This window comes from Barbus barbus (assembly GCF_936440315.1).
Source record: "Barbus barbus genome assembly, chromosome: 22".
In the NCBI taxonomy this organism is placed as follows: domain Eukaryota; kingdom Metazoa; phylum Chordata; class Actinopteri; order Cypriniformes; family Cyprinidae; genus Barbus; species Barbus barbus.
Genome location: NC_136750.1, coordinates 17,079,167 through 17,097,464, shown reverse-complemented (window position 1 = coordinate 17,097,464; position 18,298 = coordinate 17,079,167). Strand labels below are relative to the sequence as shown.

The 18,298-nt window shown below is 35.6% G+C and overlaps 2 protein-coding genes across 5 annotated transcripts in view; one reads left to right on the top strand and one right to left on the bottom strand.

Annotated features, from left to right (window-relative positions):
• Positions 1–606: 606 nt before the first annotated feature.
• On the top strand, positions 607–4,141 carry LOC306888344 (ras-related and estrogen-regulated growth inhibitor-like protein). 4 transcript variants are annotated; one of them, XR_013785731.1, is made up of 5 exons: positions 607–703; positions 834–887; positions 978–1,054; positions 1,613–2,414; positions 2,979–3,892. XR_013785731.1 is itself a non-coding variant. In XM_079446561.1 (4 exons), exons 1-4 carry the CDS (start codon positions 655–657, stop codon positions 2,039–2,041), a joined length of 609 nt encoding a protein of 202 aa, XP_079302687.1. In that variant the 5' UTR covers positions 607–654; the 3' UTR covers positions 2,042–4,141. The 4 variants fall into 4 exon arrangements, 2 of the variants coding, with proteins under 2 accessions (XP_079302687.1, XP_079302688.1); XR_013785732.1 differs by having other exon boundaries at positions 615–703; positions 1,616–2,414; positions 2,979–3,440; XM_079446561.1 differs by having other exon boundaries at positions 1,613–4,141.
• The window catches only part of LOC306888343 (perilipin-1-like), a 35,197-nt gene continuing 20,507 nt past the window's right edge, over positions 3,609–18,298 (bottom strand). The window contains exons 6-8 of the mRNA XM_079446560.1: positions 15,123–15,313; positions 12,476–12,667; positions 3,609–5,192 (exon numbers count right to left, since the gene is read on the bottom strand). Coding sequence (XP_079302686.1) covers positions 4,815–5,192; positions 12,476–12,667; positions 15,123–15,313 — 761 coding nt within the window. The 3' untranslated portion in view covers positions 3,609–4,814. The remainder of the gene's footprint in view (positions 5,193–12,475; positions 12,668–15,122; positions 15,314–18,298) is intronic.

Here is an 18,298-nt window from a genome sequence, read left to right as displayed (position 1 = left end):
CTGTGGGTCTCTATACTAGTAATCTGTCGCCTTTTATTGGTGCTTGTTAAAACCACTAAATCCTAATGGAATATGTCCCAAAACACACTACAGGGAACCATTTTTTAATGGTTTAAAGTTGATGGTTTGTAATGTATTGGTGTTTGTAGTGGAAACCATTACAAGTTCTGTTTTGGTTTCTATTGTTTTAGTTTTTCAGCATGGATATAAAACAATTGGCAAGAAATGTCTACTTTTTACTTCAAAATATACAGCATATAGTTTATACAGAAAAACCTAGCAGGTGTTTTTCATCTTAAAAGTAGAAGCAATTATTTTCTAACCCTCAATAGCTTACTCACACAACCTTGTGGCCTAAAACAGATTTAACGTCTGAACAATCCATGTAAACAATGACAACAAATACAGAATTCACAGTCCCCTTTCAGCAAAGTATGGTTACTGACATAGAGTCCTTTTATTGCAATGTTTGTTGTGTGACTGCTTTGAGTTATCTGCTCATGAAACTCACCGTCGGGGCGGGCATATCAGCGTCACGGGAGCAAGCACGTCGACGCTCCGCCTTCTCCTCAACTTAGTTGACTGCGGCGGAGACGCGCCAGACCATCACTTGCAGCATCTGTAAAGGACAAGACTAGACTGAACGGACAGAGAATGGATGCAAACGTTGTGGTACTCGGCACAGACAATGTTGGAAAATCTGGTAAGTTTATTTTTACTCCATGATAGGCATCTATACAATGCATTTCTTTCTTCTTCAGTCATCTTTTGTAACTTTAACATCTTGCCGTATATAAGCAAATGCACTTAAGTTTTGTGTTTTACAATTGCAGCACTTATTGTCCGATTCCTGACTCGTAGATTCATCGGGGAATATGGAGATATCGGTATGTTACCTTTTACTGATTGATTTATAAGTTTTTCTTAATATTTTATTTTTACATTTCATTATAACTGATACTCTGGTTTCTCCACAGAGTCTCTTTACACTCACAATGTTGTTGTGGATGGACGAGAGCAAACTTTGAATATATGGGATGCACCATATTCACAGGTGATTCAGTGTTTCATAACCAGTTAACTTTCTGTTAACTATTAAACCTATCTTTTATATATATGACCCTGGACCACAAAACCAGTCATATAAGGGTACAATTTTTTAAAATTAAGATGTATACATTATCTGAAAGCTGAATAAATAAGCTTTTTGTTGACGTATGTTTGTTAGGATCTGACAATATTTGGCCGAGATACAACTATGAAAATCTGGAATCTGAGGGTGCAAAAAACCTAAATATTGAGAAAATCACCTTTAAAGTTGTCCAAATGAAGTTAGCGATGCATATTACTAATCAAAAATTAAGTTTTAATATATTTACAGTAGGAAATGTACAAAATATCTTTATGGAACTTAATCTTTACTTAATTTCCTAATGATTTTTGGCATAAAAGAAAAATCAATGATTTTGACCCACACAATGTATTTTTGGCTATTGCTACAAATATACCTGTAACTGGTTTTGTGGTCCAGGGTCGCGTATATATATATATATGACAAATATTATATACACCATCTGAATGTTGAATAAATACCTAATGTTTGTCTTCTCAGCAGGACCTGTCTTCCGAGTCCTTGATGTGTGAGAAGAGAGTCCAGTGGGCAGATGGCTTTGTGCTGATCTACAGCATCTGTGACCGAGCCAGTTTCAACGCGGTCTCCAGACTCATTCAAATGATCAAAACCAATAAGGTCATTCTGGGCTTTGAGAAGATGCCCATAGTTATTGTGGGAAACAAGAGGGACCTGCACCATCGCCGAACGGTCCTAAGCGAAGAGGGCAGGCTGCTTGCGCTCTCTGCTGACTGTCAGTTTTATGAGGTCTCAGTTGCTGAGAACTACCATAGTGTCCTCATGGTTTTCCATGGGCTGGTGGATCGCATCAGGGAGTCCAGGGTGTCTGTGAAAAAGTTAGCAGGCATCAAGGGCATTGTGAAGAGCATGTCTGCAGTGTTCGCCCGCAGGCGAACAGATTCGCTGTGAAGCTGAAGGGAGCTCTGGAAATAAAGTTTATGTGGTCTGATATGACCTAGATCCATTGAGAGGGACAAGCTGTTGCTGTGGCTTGCATGAGAGTCTGGGATCTCTCATGTGACTACAGCTGGATCTTCCGTGTGGGCAGCTAAGAGATTGCCCTAGTTTGTCTGCTAAGGTGATGGCTTCTATTGAGAACATGTTGACATTGGAGAGTTCTCAATAAAATGCTTAAGATGCTATGTGGCAACAGATGATATCAATCATAAGTGGAGTGAATATTCCATTGTTTGATAAATATGTAATTTAACCTCCTTTGCTTACTTTAAAAGGAAAAGTTCAGCCAGAAATGAAAATTTGCTGAAAAATGTATCACCCTTAGGCCATCCAAGATGTAGATGAGTTTGTTTCTTCATTTGAGCAGATTTGGAGAAATATAGCATTACGTCACTTGCTCACCAATGGATCCTCTGCATTGAATGGGTGCCGTCAAAAGGAGAGTCTAAACAGCTGATAAAAACATCATCATAATTCACAAATCTACATAAACAACTGTTTTGGACTGTTTTTGCTTCTAAACTGTACTTGATCTGTGCATATTTCTCTTGAATCAGATGAGATGACTTTTACTATGTAATAAACATTATTATGGATAGAGGACTTGTATTTTAGCCAGAAGCTATGGATTGACATTAAAATATCTTAATGATGTATTTTTTTTATTACAAACTCACAGCATTTCGTTACACAAGATGTGAATTGATGACTGCAGTCCTCTTGTTTACTTGTGGGTTATTGCAATGTTTTTATCAGCTGTTTTAAATCTTATTATGACGGCACCCATTCACTGCAGAGGATCCACTGGAGAGCAAATTATGAAATGCTAAATTTCTCCAATTCTCTTCAGATAAGGAAACAATCTCATCTACATCTTGGCTGGCCTGAGGGAGAGTACATTTTCGGCAAATGTTGAGCTATTACTTATAAACACGAAAGATGTCAGTGCTTCTGCTAATAATCATGAATGTTGGAAGAAGGTTAACACTGTGGTGATGACGGCCGTGGGAATCTTTCATGAGTCAATGCTGATGCGCTGTGGCAAAAAAAATATAAGCTGACACAAGACAACATTGTCTTATGCTACATTTATCAAATACAAAAGGCTCCAACAGTATCAGGTATTATCATTCAAGGAGCTGTTATCAGCTCAAGGCCGTCTTGCAGTTCAGTTACAATGTTTGATGATTGTGTCTGTGTGCATTCAGATAACAGCACAGAATGTGTGTTTTTTCCCAGCTTCTTTTCTGAGGCTGTTTTAAGTGCTTTATGGAGAACATGTATCGGTTTATAGACCACACTGTTTAATAATTATTGTGCTATAAAGCTAATAAATCAAATAAACACTTCCACTGAGTGCCATTGTACAGTGCAATGTTACGATCAGTAAATTAATATGCTGTATTTGTACTGAATACATTGTTACAACAAAATCACATTCACATGTTAACTGGTTGATGAAAGATTACAGATAAAAGTTTAAAGGGAAGCACATGCAATGAATACATGGTGTACAGCTGACAGTTTATGTACATGTTTATTTATCAACAATCTAAGCAAAAAAAATATTAATATATATTCATGGACCACAATCAGGCATTAGAAGTATGCATGTTAACATTTTGATCAGCTCTTTATGCTACGACTAAAGAGGCATTTGGAAAAATTAAGTTCAATGTTAATATTAATTTCATAAAGAATATATCTGAATAGTGAATAACCTTTGCTGTAATCACGTTCTGTAATTGTCAATCTGGTATCTTTAAAGTGAACAAAACTAAATAAATAAATCTGATGACTTTTCCACCTAGCACACAGTTTACTCAAACATACAATAGACAGGGAGATGGTAAAAATCTGATTATGAAGCATTTAATTTATTCCTGTACTTAATGGGTTGGTTTTCTTTTTAGCTGAGTCACATCTGTGCAGTCTTTCTTTAATGTAATGATCAAATCTCATTCCTCATATCTTGGTTTTTCAAGGGACGTCTTTTTGAATAAGTGTATTATCACCAATTGCTGTGACTGTTGATACAATAAAAAATTATTGAAAAGTAGCCCTGTTTCATTAATGAGATTTGCACCATCTGTGCAATTATAGTTACTATTATATAATCAGTCACAAATAATGCAAGATTTATTTAAATATATTTAAGTCACACCACAATTTCTAAATCAGCATTCTTCCCCCCCTAACTACACTAGTGATCAAAAGTTTGGGGTCAGTAAGGTTTTTTTTTTTTAAAGAAATTATCATTTTTATTTAGCAAGGATGCATTAAATTGATTAGAAGTGACCGTAAAGACATTTATGATGTTAAAAAAGATTTGTTTAAAATAAATGCTGTTCTTTTGAACTTTCTATTCATCAAAGAATACTGAAAACAATGTACCACTGTTTCCACAAAAATATTAAGCAGCACAACTGTTTTCAACATTGATAATAATAATAAGAGATGTTTCTTGAGCTGCAAATTAACTTAATTAACAACTCTGCTTTATTATGGACAAGGAATGTAAAAACACCATCCAGAACCTCCAAATGTATAACTATATGTAGGTCACTGACTGTTGAGTTTTGCACTGGTAGTGTTGACGTACACCTCTGCCAGCATTTTCAAAATCATGACCCATGACTGCTATGCTTAATGCTTTACATGAACATGGCAGACCTGCAGGAAAAAATAATGAAACCTGCATACCACTCTGACTATTCTTCCATTCTCATTCTGCAGTAGGGGAGGCATTTCTGCTGTTTTGCACTGTACGAGTGTAAGAAGACGATGAAGAGGAGATCTGGGTGCAATCTGTCAGACTCTTCCTCCGGGATCTGTGGTTGGATACTTTCTTGTTACTGCCGCCAAGAACTACTTTCTGCTGCATAGGAATCTGCTTCATGACCTTCTTCTTCAGCTGACAGGTCTCCTCTGATATCTCCTTGAGCTCTGTAACCTTAAGGGGCTTTTCAGAATTGCCACTGGGACTGTGCATGTGGTCTCCTACACTAGTCTCCAGCACCAGAGAGCAACTCACACATTCTTTTGATCTATCGTTTTCCGCCATTTGGGATCCTCCTTCTGGCTTGGAAGACTGCCTAGGAATCTGTTATGAAAGAAAACAAAGCCATTCTTTAGTTTTCCACATGTGAAGGCTCTCAAAGGTAGCAGAAATTATGGAATTTGACAGTCAAGCACTACTGTTCATTCACATGAATGTATAAGCGTTAAAAACAAGAAAATGCCCTGGAGCTATCCAGCTGACGAAAAACATCTAGTATTCTTGATGTTCAGACAACAATACAGACAAAGACTTCAGAATGAGGCACTAGAATATACTAAAATCGTTGAAGCTGAGTTAAATTTAAGTCCCACTAACTTTGGCTTGCAGAATATTTACTTTGTTTTTTATGGCTAGGGCTAAATGTGGTTGGCCAGTCTCTTTCAGTCGTTTCAAACATCATTTTTTCTCTAACATACCAAATGTCCTCAAAAACGGCATCAGGAAGGCACAAGTCACACAAAATCTCCTTGTATGTGGACAGATATCCAGCTGCTAGAGGGCAGAGTAACTTTGGTGCCAGACCTATTGGAGTCTCCTCCTTTTGTCTAGCTATTTTATGGGATCCCAAACAGTCCCAGGCCAGGGGTTAATTAGGGAGGTATGGGTCTGTCTGTAGCCAATTACAGCTCTTTGTCACATTCCCTGACCTCTGTTGCCTCTAAAGTCTAAGTGACTGAGTTTTAAACTACAGTGAAAGCTTAAGATCTTCTTCATTAAAGGGATAGTTCACCCAAAAATGAAAATTCTGTCATCATTTATTCACCGTCATGTCATTACAAACTTGTATGACTTAATGTTTTCTGTAAATAGAGATACTTTGAAATTATATTTTTTCCCAATGACTTGGACCCCATTGCCTTTTATTGAGTGGACAAAAACAATTTCAAAATTTCCACAGAAGAAAGAAAGACAAAGGTTTGGGACAACATGAGGGTAAGTGATGAAAGAATTTTCATTTTTGGATTAACTATCCCATTAAAACTTCAGAACACCTAATTTGTGTAAAGATATATTGGAAAACAAAACAAGAAAGTATAAAACAAAACACAAAAAAACAAAGCAAAGCAATACAAAACAAACCACATGTAAACAAAACAAAACCACAAATCAAACAAAACAAACTAAACCATAAACTATGCAAAGATTTATTGCACAGTGCCTAAATGGGAAGGTTCTGGCACCGAAATGGAAAAAGAAAGGCCAAAGAAAGTTTCTGTGCAATTTTCCGTAGCCAGGCAGATCCGAGTACCTTATCTAATTCTAAAAACGTGTGGCCTCGGCTCATAACTGTTAACACTGCGGTGCTATCACAGATCTTCCACTCCAGATTTTCCACCTAGTTAAACTCACGCAGATCCTTAAGAAACACGCAGACACAAGCATCAACATATCTCTCCCTCTCACTTCTACAGATAAGCTCAAGAGCAAAAACAAAGAAACTCTTAGACAAAACAACCCAGATATTCATAGAATGATAAGATCATCTATGAGACGTGACTTAGTAGCACAGTCTAACCAAATACAAAAAATAACATTATGTGGAAAGGTGCAAACATGTGGCCAAAATATATTTTAAACCAACTCTAACGCAAAAACAAAATTACTGAAAAAAAAAAAACTGAATCACTGAGGTAAAGGTAACTGAATGTCATTAATAAACATGAATTTATGCAACTGCACTCATTAGTTTTTGGTCAAATTGCTTCTATGCAGTTTGTTGTGTCACAGACGTCAACTTCCAGCTGCTTTCTGGGTACTGTGATGTAATAACATCTCTGTACCCAATTCTATCACTTCACATGTGTGATGTCTGTGCTAGCAGTCTGTGGCCAATTACAATATAAGACAATATTTCCTAGAAGCAACCGGCGGGGTTTGTCCTACTCGTGGACATCTTCCAGTGAGGCTTGCCTGCTGTTTTTCAAGGAATTCAAGACCAATATGAAAGAAGAAAAATGTAGAACTTTAAATGATTCATTATATTTTCTCTGATCTCATCTGTTATACACACTGCAATCAATGACAGGGATCTAAAATAGCTTTTATTACATCTTGATGACTACTAGGTTAAAGAATCCACTGCACCTGGCAATAGGTATTCAGCACGTAATGAGAAACTAAAGCTCTGCAGGCTGGAATCAGTTCAGGTCTTTATGAACCTGTAAATCTGAATGAGTGTTACTAAATAATGAAGAGTTTTTATTGGGTATTTATAGCAATGACACATGGCCAAGTGTTAACTCAAACGGTGCAGTTATTCACAGAATATGAATGATAAAGAATGAGAATTTATTGCAATGAGAGGCTGAATTAATTTTAACAATGTGCTCAGTTCCCGTTTGACCTGCGTAAGAGCACGGCACATAAACCAATACTTCAGTAAAAAAAGAACAGCATTTATTTGAAACAATCTATCTTTACTATCTTTTTGAATAATTAAAGCATCCTTGCTGAATAAAAGTATTACATTTATTTTAAAAATATATAATTTAGAAAAATCTTACTGACCCCAAGCTTATGAATGTGTATGTAAGTTTCTGTTGATAGTCTTCTAATTACTACATCAGATCTCTCTGTAAGCCAATAGCACAGATTGTTGCTATGATTCCAGCTGGATCATTTCAGCTATTTTGATATGAAGCCAAAAACAATCAGCTGAATTTTATATAATTCAGTAGGCTTGTTAAGTTGACTTCTAATTCAAATATGCAAATATTTCTTCAAGAAGCTGATAAAACCATTTTAAACTGTGAGACATTTTAGAGATGTTCTCTGAAACATGCCAACAAAACTGCATTCATCAAAGCATTGCATTAGGTCATTAATAATTAATGTACCTAAAAAAAAATATATATATATATTTTTTTAAAAGAAATTAGACATAAACTAGATTTATAGTTAGACTAAGGACAGTTAGACAATGCAAGGATGTCACTCTTACACCCTGGTTTCCCGTTTGACAAGCCACCAAAGGAACATCCAAGAACGCACTGCTTAGTCATGATTGAAACTATTTGTTTCCATATCAGCTGATTTCTCGGATCTGCGTGGTTGTCTGGCATTGTCATTAACTACGTTTGCCACTAACTCTCTCTCTGCATAAGGAAAATAAATTACTCTGATACATACAAAGAATGGTGGCCATTACAGATAACTGACAAAAAAGACTAGCCTGTTATAAAAGCGATAACATCTTGATTAATAATCCATTTACCAGTCCAAATATCACAGGGAGTCTGATAATAAAGTCAATAAGTACAGTGAATTACGAAAGTCAGAATGAGATTTTCACAGTGTGCCCTCAGTGGTATTTAAAATATGAAATACCATTGTGGGCAAACCATGACAATCTTATATTAACTTTCACAAGTGATTTTGTCAGGATCTGGAATGTGTGAACTAAAAGCTCAGTGTTTAAGTGGACCTTCTTGCAAAAAAATACAAAACAAAAAAATTCAAAAATTCCAGTTATCCAATATCCAGTGCCTTTCCTAAGCACTCCAGTGGAGCCTGAAAAGGTCACTTGTTGATCTGATTCCCAAATATATTTCTAAACATATATTTCTATAAATGTAGTTAGTTACCCGAACTACATTTATTTGATAAAAAAAACGATGCTGTGAAATATTATTACCAGTGTTGGGGGTAATGCATTTCAAGTAACGCAAGTTACGTAATAATATTACTTTTTTTCAAGTAACTAGTAAAGTAACACATTACTTTTTGATTTACAAGAAAATATCTGAGTCACCTTTTCAAAAAAGTAACTCCAGTTACTATTTTCCCATTTATTGACTGACAGTGCGCTGTGTGAGCATGCCGTTTCTGTAGTTCTAGACTAAATGTGAATGTGCATTAATTCATCTCACTCGCAAAAAACAGATTTAGTATTCAACAAAATGAATTAAAACAGTGAAATGCAAACTCAGAATATGACGCAAACTGCAATAATTAAATATGTTAAACAACACAAATGTATCTAATCCCATTTTATTAACCAATGTCTTTGCTGCTGACCTTTGATGATCCAGTTCAACCATAATAATAAGCAAAGATGACTTTAGATAAACTAACAATTGTGCTTCATTGTTTTTTATTGCTGAAGAGTGTTGAACCTTCTTCTCATGTGTTCTACTTTACAGACGTGAATTTACTTTTCCTTCAGACTGAGGTTTATTCATTACACTTTTTGGTGTGAAAGGGCTTTTATATTTGCTATGATTAGAACTTCTTGTATTAAAAACAATCAAGCCCTGCTCATATTTAAAAAGTAACGCAAAAGTAACGTAACGCATTACTTTCCATAAAAGGTAGCTAAGTAACGTAATTAGTTACTTTTTAGGGAGTAACACAATATTGTAATGCATTACTTTCAAAAGTAACTTTCCCCAACACTGATTATTACAATATAAAATAACTTTTCAATTTTAATATACAGTATTTAAAAATGTAATTTATTGCTGTTACAGCAAAGCTGAATTTTTAGCATCATTACCCAAGTCTTTAGTGTCACATGATCCTTCAGAAAACATTCTAATATGCTGATTTAAGTAGCATTTATTATTATCAATTTTGAAAATAGTTGTGCTCCTTAATATTTTTTTGTGAAAACCGTGATATTTTTTTTTTGCTGAAAGAAAGTGTAAATTTATTTTTAAAATTATCTGATGTCAAATAATTTAATTAATACAACAATAATAATAAAAAAAATTATTCTATTACTCCAGTTTAAAACCTAAAACTAATAGTTGTTAAGACCAGAAACGTTATCTCCTCATCTGACGGCAAAAATACTCCACCTCATCTCTTTTGGATTAAATCCTCATGTGGGCATCTCCTTTTCACACAAAACTTAGCAAATGCCTAAAAAACATGTCTGCACATGTGTTTGTGCTGTGCCATGTGCCCTGGTTTCTCATAGAAAGTAAAACTTAACCTGCTTGACAATAAACAGTACAAGCAGGATTTTCAATGATTTTCAATTAAATTGCATTAATTGCTTCTGTTGGAGTAGACTATAGAAGAGGCCTTTCACGGGCAGCACTGATGTGTGACAGGTTTCTGAAGTGTCTACAGTGGAAGTGAGGTAATGAGGACTTTTACAGGACACAATGGGGTCAGACAACCACTCTGCCTAGCAACAGTCACAGATTGAGGACCGCTGTGCTCCATCACTATACCCATGTCAGGATAACTACCAGAGGTGTTGAGCTAGACAAAGGTTAACAGGTTACAGTTATCTGCTGTGCACACCTCCATGTTATAATTGACCTTTTCTTAGGAAGGGATAAAACTGCAGGAATGAATGTAAGAAATATGGTTGTGCCATGCTGTGGTTATTTATTTATTCTTTAAAAAGATGAAGACCAGAGTCTGTGTGTAGAGTAAACCAAGATTCTATTTACAATTAATATGAAATATTAATTTACTGAAGGACACAGATCAATCTAATCCATACTGATGAATCCTTATAAGCGAGGTAAAATGCAAACTGCTTGAAACGGCTGTCCTGCATGGCAAGTTCTTTTTTATGATTTGCATATTAGGCTACTTGTTGTTCTACAGAGAGATATTATCTTGTCAAAGGCTTTATCATGTCACAAATTTATATGGCTTTGAATGGAAACTTCATTCTAAATTGCTGCCAAAATGCTCACAAAAATGGCAGATTTTACATGCTTCTGCAATGGCATTTGATTTTGGAAGCAAAATGTTATATTTTCAATATATATATTCCATATTTGCATTGAGTGTGTTAGAACGGACGGGTGTAATTTCTGAGAGGAAAACAGGTAATTATTATTATTTCTGTAGCAAGTACTTTTAAAATGTTTGCTAAACTTCTCTTAAATTCTCTAAAGTTCAATTTTCATAACTATTTGCTAGAACATCAGAACTCCATTGCATGTCTGCAAAATGTAGTAACTCACGCAAAACATTCAATTTATGCTTCAAAACCTAGTTATTGTGTAAGTGATGAGCCATCAAAATAAAAAGTTTTTGCCATTGTGTGAGCCACACTACTCAAAATGTTTGTTCATAAATGTTTTGTTATATGCAAATTTAATTTAATTTCATTTCATTTTGTGTTACTGTATATGCAAATTTCATTTTGTTATATGCAATTTCATTTCATATTTGTTATATTTAAAAAAATTTGTTGACAGACTGCTTTCTGTACTATACAAGAATATATTTTCTGCCTCATTCTGTGATAAGAAGCCACTTCAGATCACAAAAGGAAGTTATTTCAAACATTCAACTGATGTTGTGGAGCAAAAACTTAGGGCTCATGTAACAGATCCTGCAAAACATGCAAAACCGAAAAAAACATGCAATACACAACGCTCAATATTATATTGAAGAGTTGTGGAATCCCTGCAATCCCGTCTTACTTGCTGCTCTTCCATGATGAGCAACTGTACATTTTCAGTTTACATGTACTGTAACACATTTCTACATATAAATGTACTGTATAATTATAAATGTATTGTGGTTCCTATTTCATTACAATGGCAAGTACAGGTGCTAAATGGTGAGAAATTTGCGGTAAATTTCAAAAATCCAAAAGATTATGAAAATTTACACAATTTTCCAAAAAATCCTGAAAAGTTTTCTGCCCCTTTGGAACCCTAATGGCAAGCTATCTGCCTACTTAGCAGACATTACAACCATTCCAGGTCAGGTATTTATGTAGTAACATACACATGTCTGACAGATTTTGGTAAATTAATGGATCATTTTGCATGTGATGACTCACACGATGAAAGAGTGTTTAGAAGTTTTGTTTAGAGTTTGACAATTTCACTGAGAATCAAGTTATCAGTTTTGATCAGCAAGCCATGTGAATTTAGTTATTGTGCAAATTGTAGAAAATTGTACTTACTCTTTTGCACACATGTGCCAATTTGTCAAAACACATGCAATTTGCCTAAATCAACAAAGAAATCAAATCTGATGTGAACAAGAAACTAATTGTTTAATTGATGTTATGAGAAAAAACTCTCACTCAAGAATTAAGCCAAAGAGATTGAGAAAAACTTCAAGATGCTCTAACACAGTTGTGAAGAAAGGCCATCATTTATTTAAACAATTCAATGTTGCTCTCAGTCTAGACAGAATCTATAATGGAAATATCCCCCTGACATGCAGAGCTGGGTGTGTGATCAAAGCAGGGGCAGGTGATGAGTTTGAAGTGTGTGTGTTTGTTTGTGTTGAAGGGGGTCTATGCACATGTGAAGAGTCCACGTGAACTAGATTCCAGAGAGTTCATAGCACGTGAGGGGCCAAATCAAATCAAACCTGAGGATGACTGGCTCACTCACCAGCCAGTAATAAGAAAGGTTGTGGAGTGCTCTCTCCCTGACTGTGCCAAAGGACCGCAGGACAATGCTGACTCCATCCTTAGCCAGGTTGAAGCTGATTTGATGGGGTTTCTTTACATTAGCCACCACAGACCCATAGACCTTCAGTAACTGCTGCCCTAATCCACTGACCAGCCTCGGCAGCCCATTACTCTGCAAGACAAAATATACTGTATGTGTACTATATGTATACAAGCATCTTCATATGAGTGTATTAGGAAGATTAAGCAAACAAACAATTCAACATTTTTCTTATGATTTTATGGAGGTCTGTGTACTTACACAATGGTTTCTTGCCAGGACTGCTATTGCATAATATTGCTTAAATCTCACATTTATGCAATATTTAAGCAAATTTCACAGGCAAAAAAAAAAAAAGATCTATTGTCTATTGTGAATAGTGTAGTGATGTATGAAGCACAGCTCACACAGAAGACACATGCACACAAATCAGCTTTCTTTTGGTCAACACAGCGAATTTGAGTGAACAACTTGAACACAGTTTTGCCAGCAAACTTTCGCAGAACAACGGAAAGTTGGGCCTCGCCTTAAGTCAACAGTATTTCGTACTGTACACTCAAACAAACTCCTACAGTAGATCAAATTGGGAAATTTCTAAAAGTATATAACAAAACAAAATAAAACTAAAAATTGTATAAGTTTAATGGGAGGTATGAATGTTTATGGTATTACTGCATCGAAAAATGGCAGTGAAACTATTTTTCACTCACACTTTTCAGTGAACACAAATAATTGACAGTGACAGTTGACGTGACATACGGCCAAGTATGGTGACCCATACTCGAAATTCGTGCTCTGCATTTAACCCATCCAAAGTGCACACACACAGCAGTGAACACACACACACACCGTGAACACACACACCCGGAGCAGTGGGCAGCCATTTATGCAGTGGCGCCCGGGGAGCAGTTGGGGGTTCGGTGCCTTGCTCAAGGGCACCTCAGTCGTGGTATTGAGGGTGGAGAGAGTGCTGTACATTCACTCCACCCACCTACAATTCCTGCCGGCCCTGAGACTCGAACCCGCAACCTTTGGATTACGAGTCCGACTCTCTAACCATTAGGCCACGACTTCCCTATATTATAAATAAAAAATATATAATTATAAATAAACAACAATTTTAAAGTTAAACTTTCAAGAACTAAAGTGAAACCTAAAAGGCCAATAGTTTGAGTTGATATAAGTGGGAATTATTTACATCGGTCTTAAATAACCAGATTTAGTGATGCTTAATTTTTATTATTATTATTATTATTATTATTTGTACATGCGATACATTTTGTGCATGCAATATATATATATATATATATATATATATATATACATATATATATAAACTGAAAAAAAATCTGATACATTTATTTTTAGCAAGGACACATTTACATTGATTAAAAGTAACAGTATTTTATTACTTTCTATTCATCAAATAATCCTAAAAATGTCACGTACCACCAACAGTACAAACACTGATAATAATAATGTTTCTTGAGCACCAAATCAGCCTAAGACTTTCTGACTGACCCCAAACGTTTGAACAGTACTGTAGACAACACAGACATTGTTTAAACAGTTACCATAAAATCAACAAAATCTGTGCAAACTGAGCAGAAAAGGCTGCATAATAAGAACATGTCCCAGATATAATTTCCATAGATCATAATCTCGGACATCACTCAAATCTCAAACACCAACATTTCTACAGTGTAAAACTGGCTATTGGTGTTGGATATAAACTGAAACATACAGGAGTAACTTGTCCTTACAAACACTAACAGGGTGAACACACTGATACAGAAAAACTCACTAGAAGTTGGCATTTGTTAGGCAGAATGAACCAGACATCAGGGAGTAAATGTTAATTGTTGCAAAATATTAATGGCACATCAGAGACTAATTTAGCAACAGACAATAGCAGTATGACACTGACTCTTTGACTTTTGTACAGACCATTTTCTTTACAATCTCAGTTTAAACTTAACTGTTGGCGATGTTTTATTACACTAGTCACATGTGACATGGCCTTTAAGCCAGTAGCCACTATTTGAACAGTGCTTATCATTTTGTGCTTTGTACTGTTATAGAGGTTGACGTGCTTCTTATTTGTCAGTATAATTTCTGATATTTTTTCTGAGTTTTTATTTTATCTTAACTCTTTTGCAGACTCCCTAGCCTCCCCTTGTGTTGCACTGGGGGTCTTTGGACCCCAGTTTGAAAATCCCTGGCTTGATCAGTCCTTACAACTGTGTTTATAATTGGCGGTTTGACAATGTTGCTACAGCATGGCAAAAAGGTGAATGCATGTGTTGGGTCATGTGCTGAGTTGGGCTCTCTGTTTGGGTCTGCTGCCTTGGCAGGGTGTGGAATCACAGTAATTTGGTGTACTAATTGAGCGAGAGGTATGCGCAACGGCAGTTTCCAAAATAAAGGAGACGCACAACACAGACAGCCCTTAATTTGCTGTGGGCTCTATGAAAAGTTGAACATAATTACATAACCTAACACTTCAAAAAAGAACATGTGCTCAATGCTGAAGCCACATTTTGTCTTGGAAGGACAAACTAACACTTGAATGCTGTTTGCTACTTACCAGGGGACTCACGCCAGGGATCTGTGTGACCAGTCCCTGACCTTGACGTTTGGAGCGCTGGAGTTGTGCAGCTGTCTTCTCAAACGCTCGTCTGCAGATTGTGCCGGCCAACACTCCCAGTCTGCTGAAGCTGGGCTTTGGGCCAGAGGCTCCAACATCAGGCTCCTGCACTCCCATACTCCCATCATCCTCTGCAAAAAAGACATCTTATGTGGAGACATAAAGAGCGGAAGGGAGGACTTTGAACTGCTTTCATACTCTCTTATAGTGGTCCAAACACTCATCTTATTCACTCACTCTGTGACAAAAAGATGCCTGTGAAAGGGTCACAGAGTGGTTAAAATGACTTCATGCAATAGAAATAAAAAACTAACAGTAGAATTAAAAGATAACAATGGAACAGACAGGCAGAATATTGAAAAGGCCATTAAAATGTATTAATATAATGTATTTACTTACTTTTTTAATTATTATTATTTAGTTATTTAAAAGCAGTATCTTTCTCTATATATGTGTGTGTCTAGCACTCAAAAGTTTGGGGTTAGTAAGATTTTTAAAAAGTACATTTTTGAAAAAATCTCTTTTTCTCACCAAGTCTGCATTATTTGATCAAAAATACAGTAAAATCAGTAATGTTGTGAAATATTATTACAATTTAAAATAACTAGTCTATTATATTTTAAAATGCAATTTATTCCTGTGATATCAGAGCTGAATATGCTGATTTAATGCTCAAGAAACATTTCCTCTTATTATCAATATTAAATAAAGTACTGTTTAATATTTTTGTGTAAACTGTGATACTTTGATGATTAGATGAACAGCATTTATTTTAAATTAAGCCTATGCAATTATAGAGTGCAATTTATTGTCAGTTTTGATCACTGCAATGCATCCTTGCTGAATAAAAGTATTAATTTATTTTAAAACAATCTTAGAAAGATACGATTTTTTTTAAGAAATACTTTTATTCACCAAGATGAATTAAATACAATTTTTGTTTATATTGATTTTACTGATAAATATATACAAATGAAAATTAGATTAAAAAAAAATTTAATACTATTTCATATTTTTCTTTTACATTTTTTTCTATTACATGAATTGGTTTGTGCTGGCTTCACTGTGACAACATAACCCATCTGTGATATGGCCCACTACTGTGGCAACTATAGCACTGGTTTCCCACATAGTGGGAGGAAATGTATTCCTTCAGGCTAGGAAATGACAAAAACAAAAATATGGCGGAAGTGAAGAAAGAGAGTTTCTTAGCACTATATCTTCAGGGCAGATTTATAAATGATCTAAATGCATAAGGGTTAAAAAGAGAAGTTCCTCAGGAAGCACTTCCTCTCTGTGTATAAACAGAATAAACAGCACCCAATGCAATAATGCCACACATGACTACTAAGCTCAGGGCTACAGAGGCATTCAGGCCTTCTCGCTCAATATCCAACATTAAATGCAATCCAATTCAATTTACAACGGCAGACAAAACACACACTAAACAGATTCTCTCTGCTGAATGTACCATTAAACATGGCCAGAGAAAGACACAAGCATGAAAAAAATGCTCTAAATGTATTGGGATAGAAATAACCAGCAGCGTGCTGCTTCTTTAGGGCCACGTGAGGAAATAATTATCCTGTTCGACGCACTTTCACACTCATATATAAACAATGGATAAAAAAGGGAGAGCTGTACACAGGAAACTTTACTTTTCTGTCTCTAAGGAATCGAAGGAATAATTGCCTCAGTCAGTTATGTAAATTATCAATGGACCACATACCATAATGCACTGAATGCAGAAGCTAAACAGGTCAGGAACACATGTAATGCACATAGTCCTTACATAAAGAGTTAAATGTTGAGTAACACTTTATTTTAAAGGAATAGTTCACCCAAAAATGTATTCACCCTCAGGTCATCCAAGATATGGATGAATTTGTTCCTTCATCTGAACAGATTTGGAGAAATCTATGATTACATCACATTTATGATCCACATCACCAGTGGATCCTTTGCAGTGAATGGGTGCCATCAGAATGAGTCTCCAAACAGATTAAAAAAAAAACATCACAATAATCCAGAAAAATACAAGTAATCCACAAGCTGCGTGTTAGAAATAAATCCATCATTAAGATGTTTTTAACATCAAAATCCACCAACAATGGATTGAAGTGAAAGGACAAAAGGGGATGGACTTTTTATTTATTATAGATTATGGACTCATTTTGTGGCCAGAAGCAATGGTTTAAAGTTAAAACACCTTAATGATGGATTTGTTTCTTACAAACATATAGCTTTTCACTTCACAAGATGTTAACTGATGGACTGGAGTTGTGAGGATTATTGTGATGTTTTTATCAGCTGGTTGGACTCTCATTCTGACGGCACCCATTCACTTCATTGATGAGAAAGTGACGTAATGCTAAATTTCTCCAAACCTACTCAGTTGAAGAAACAAACTCATCTACATCTTGGAGCAAGTTTTTTTTTTTTGAAGAAGAACTATTCCTTTAAGGTGATGTAGACTTTTTATGTCATAATTATTATTTAACAAAGCATTCATTCAGAAACTGTATCTACTTTGTTTAATGTTTTTAAATGTTTTAGTTTTATTTAATAACCCTGCCTATTTTTAGACATCAAACACTGAGAGCGAAGCCCTAGGGATCAATTCAAGCCAAAGCCAAAGTTCAAAGCCTGAATAGTTCCGTTCCAAAAGATAACTGAACGTCTCACATAAATAGATACTAACTAATGATGTGATGAAACACCCTCTTTAAAACATCCTGTTAACAAATGAAGCAATTTGTAGCCATGACTGCGAATCCGTGCCTCCGGACACATCGCTATAGAGGAGCAGATGCACAGTGAACACTTACAGATGAAATATTATAATAAACAGACAGAAAAGAGGGAACAAGGCTACTACAGTTCTTCCAGGCAAAGAGTCACTAAACTAGATCAAAACTTATTCAATCCAGGGATCTCTATTAACTTTATCCATGGCTCTAAGACGTGAACCACAGCAATACAGTTCACAACAGAATAAAATATTATAATACACCTGTTGTTACAAAAGAGTTTGTAAAGACAATGTTTACATTTAACAGATACAATTGCAAAATGGATGGTCTAACTCAGGGGTGTCCAGTCCTACTCCTGGAGGG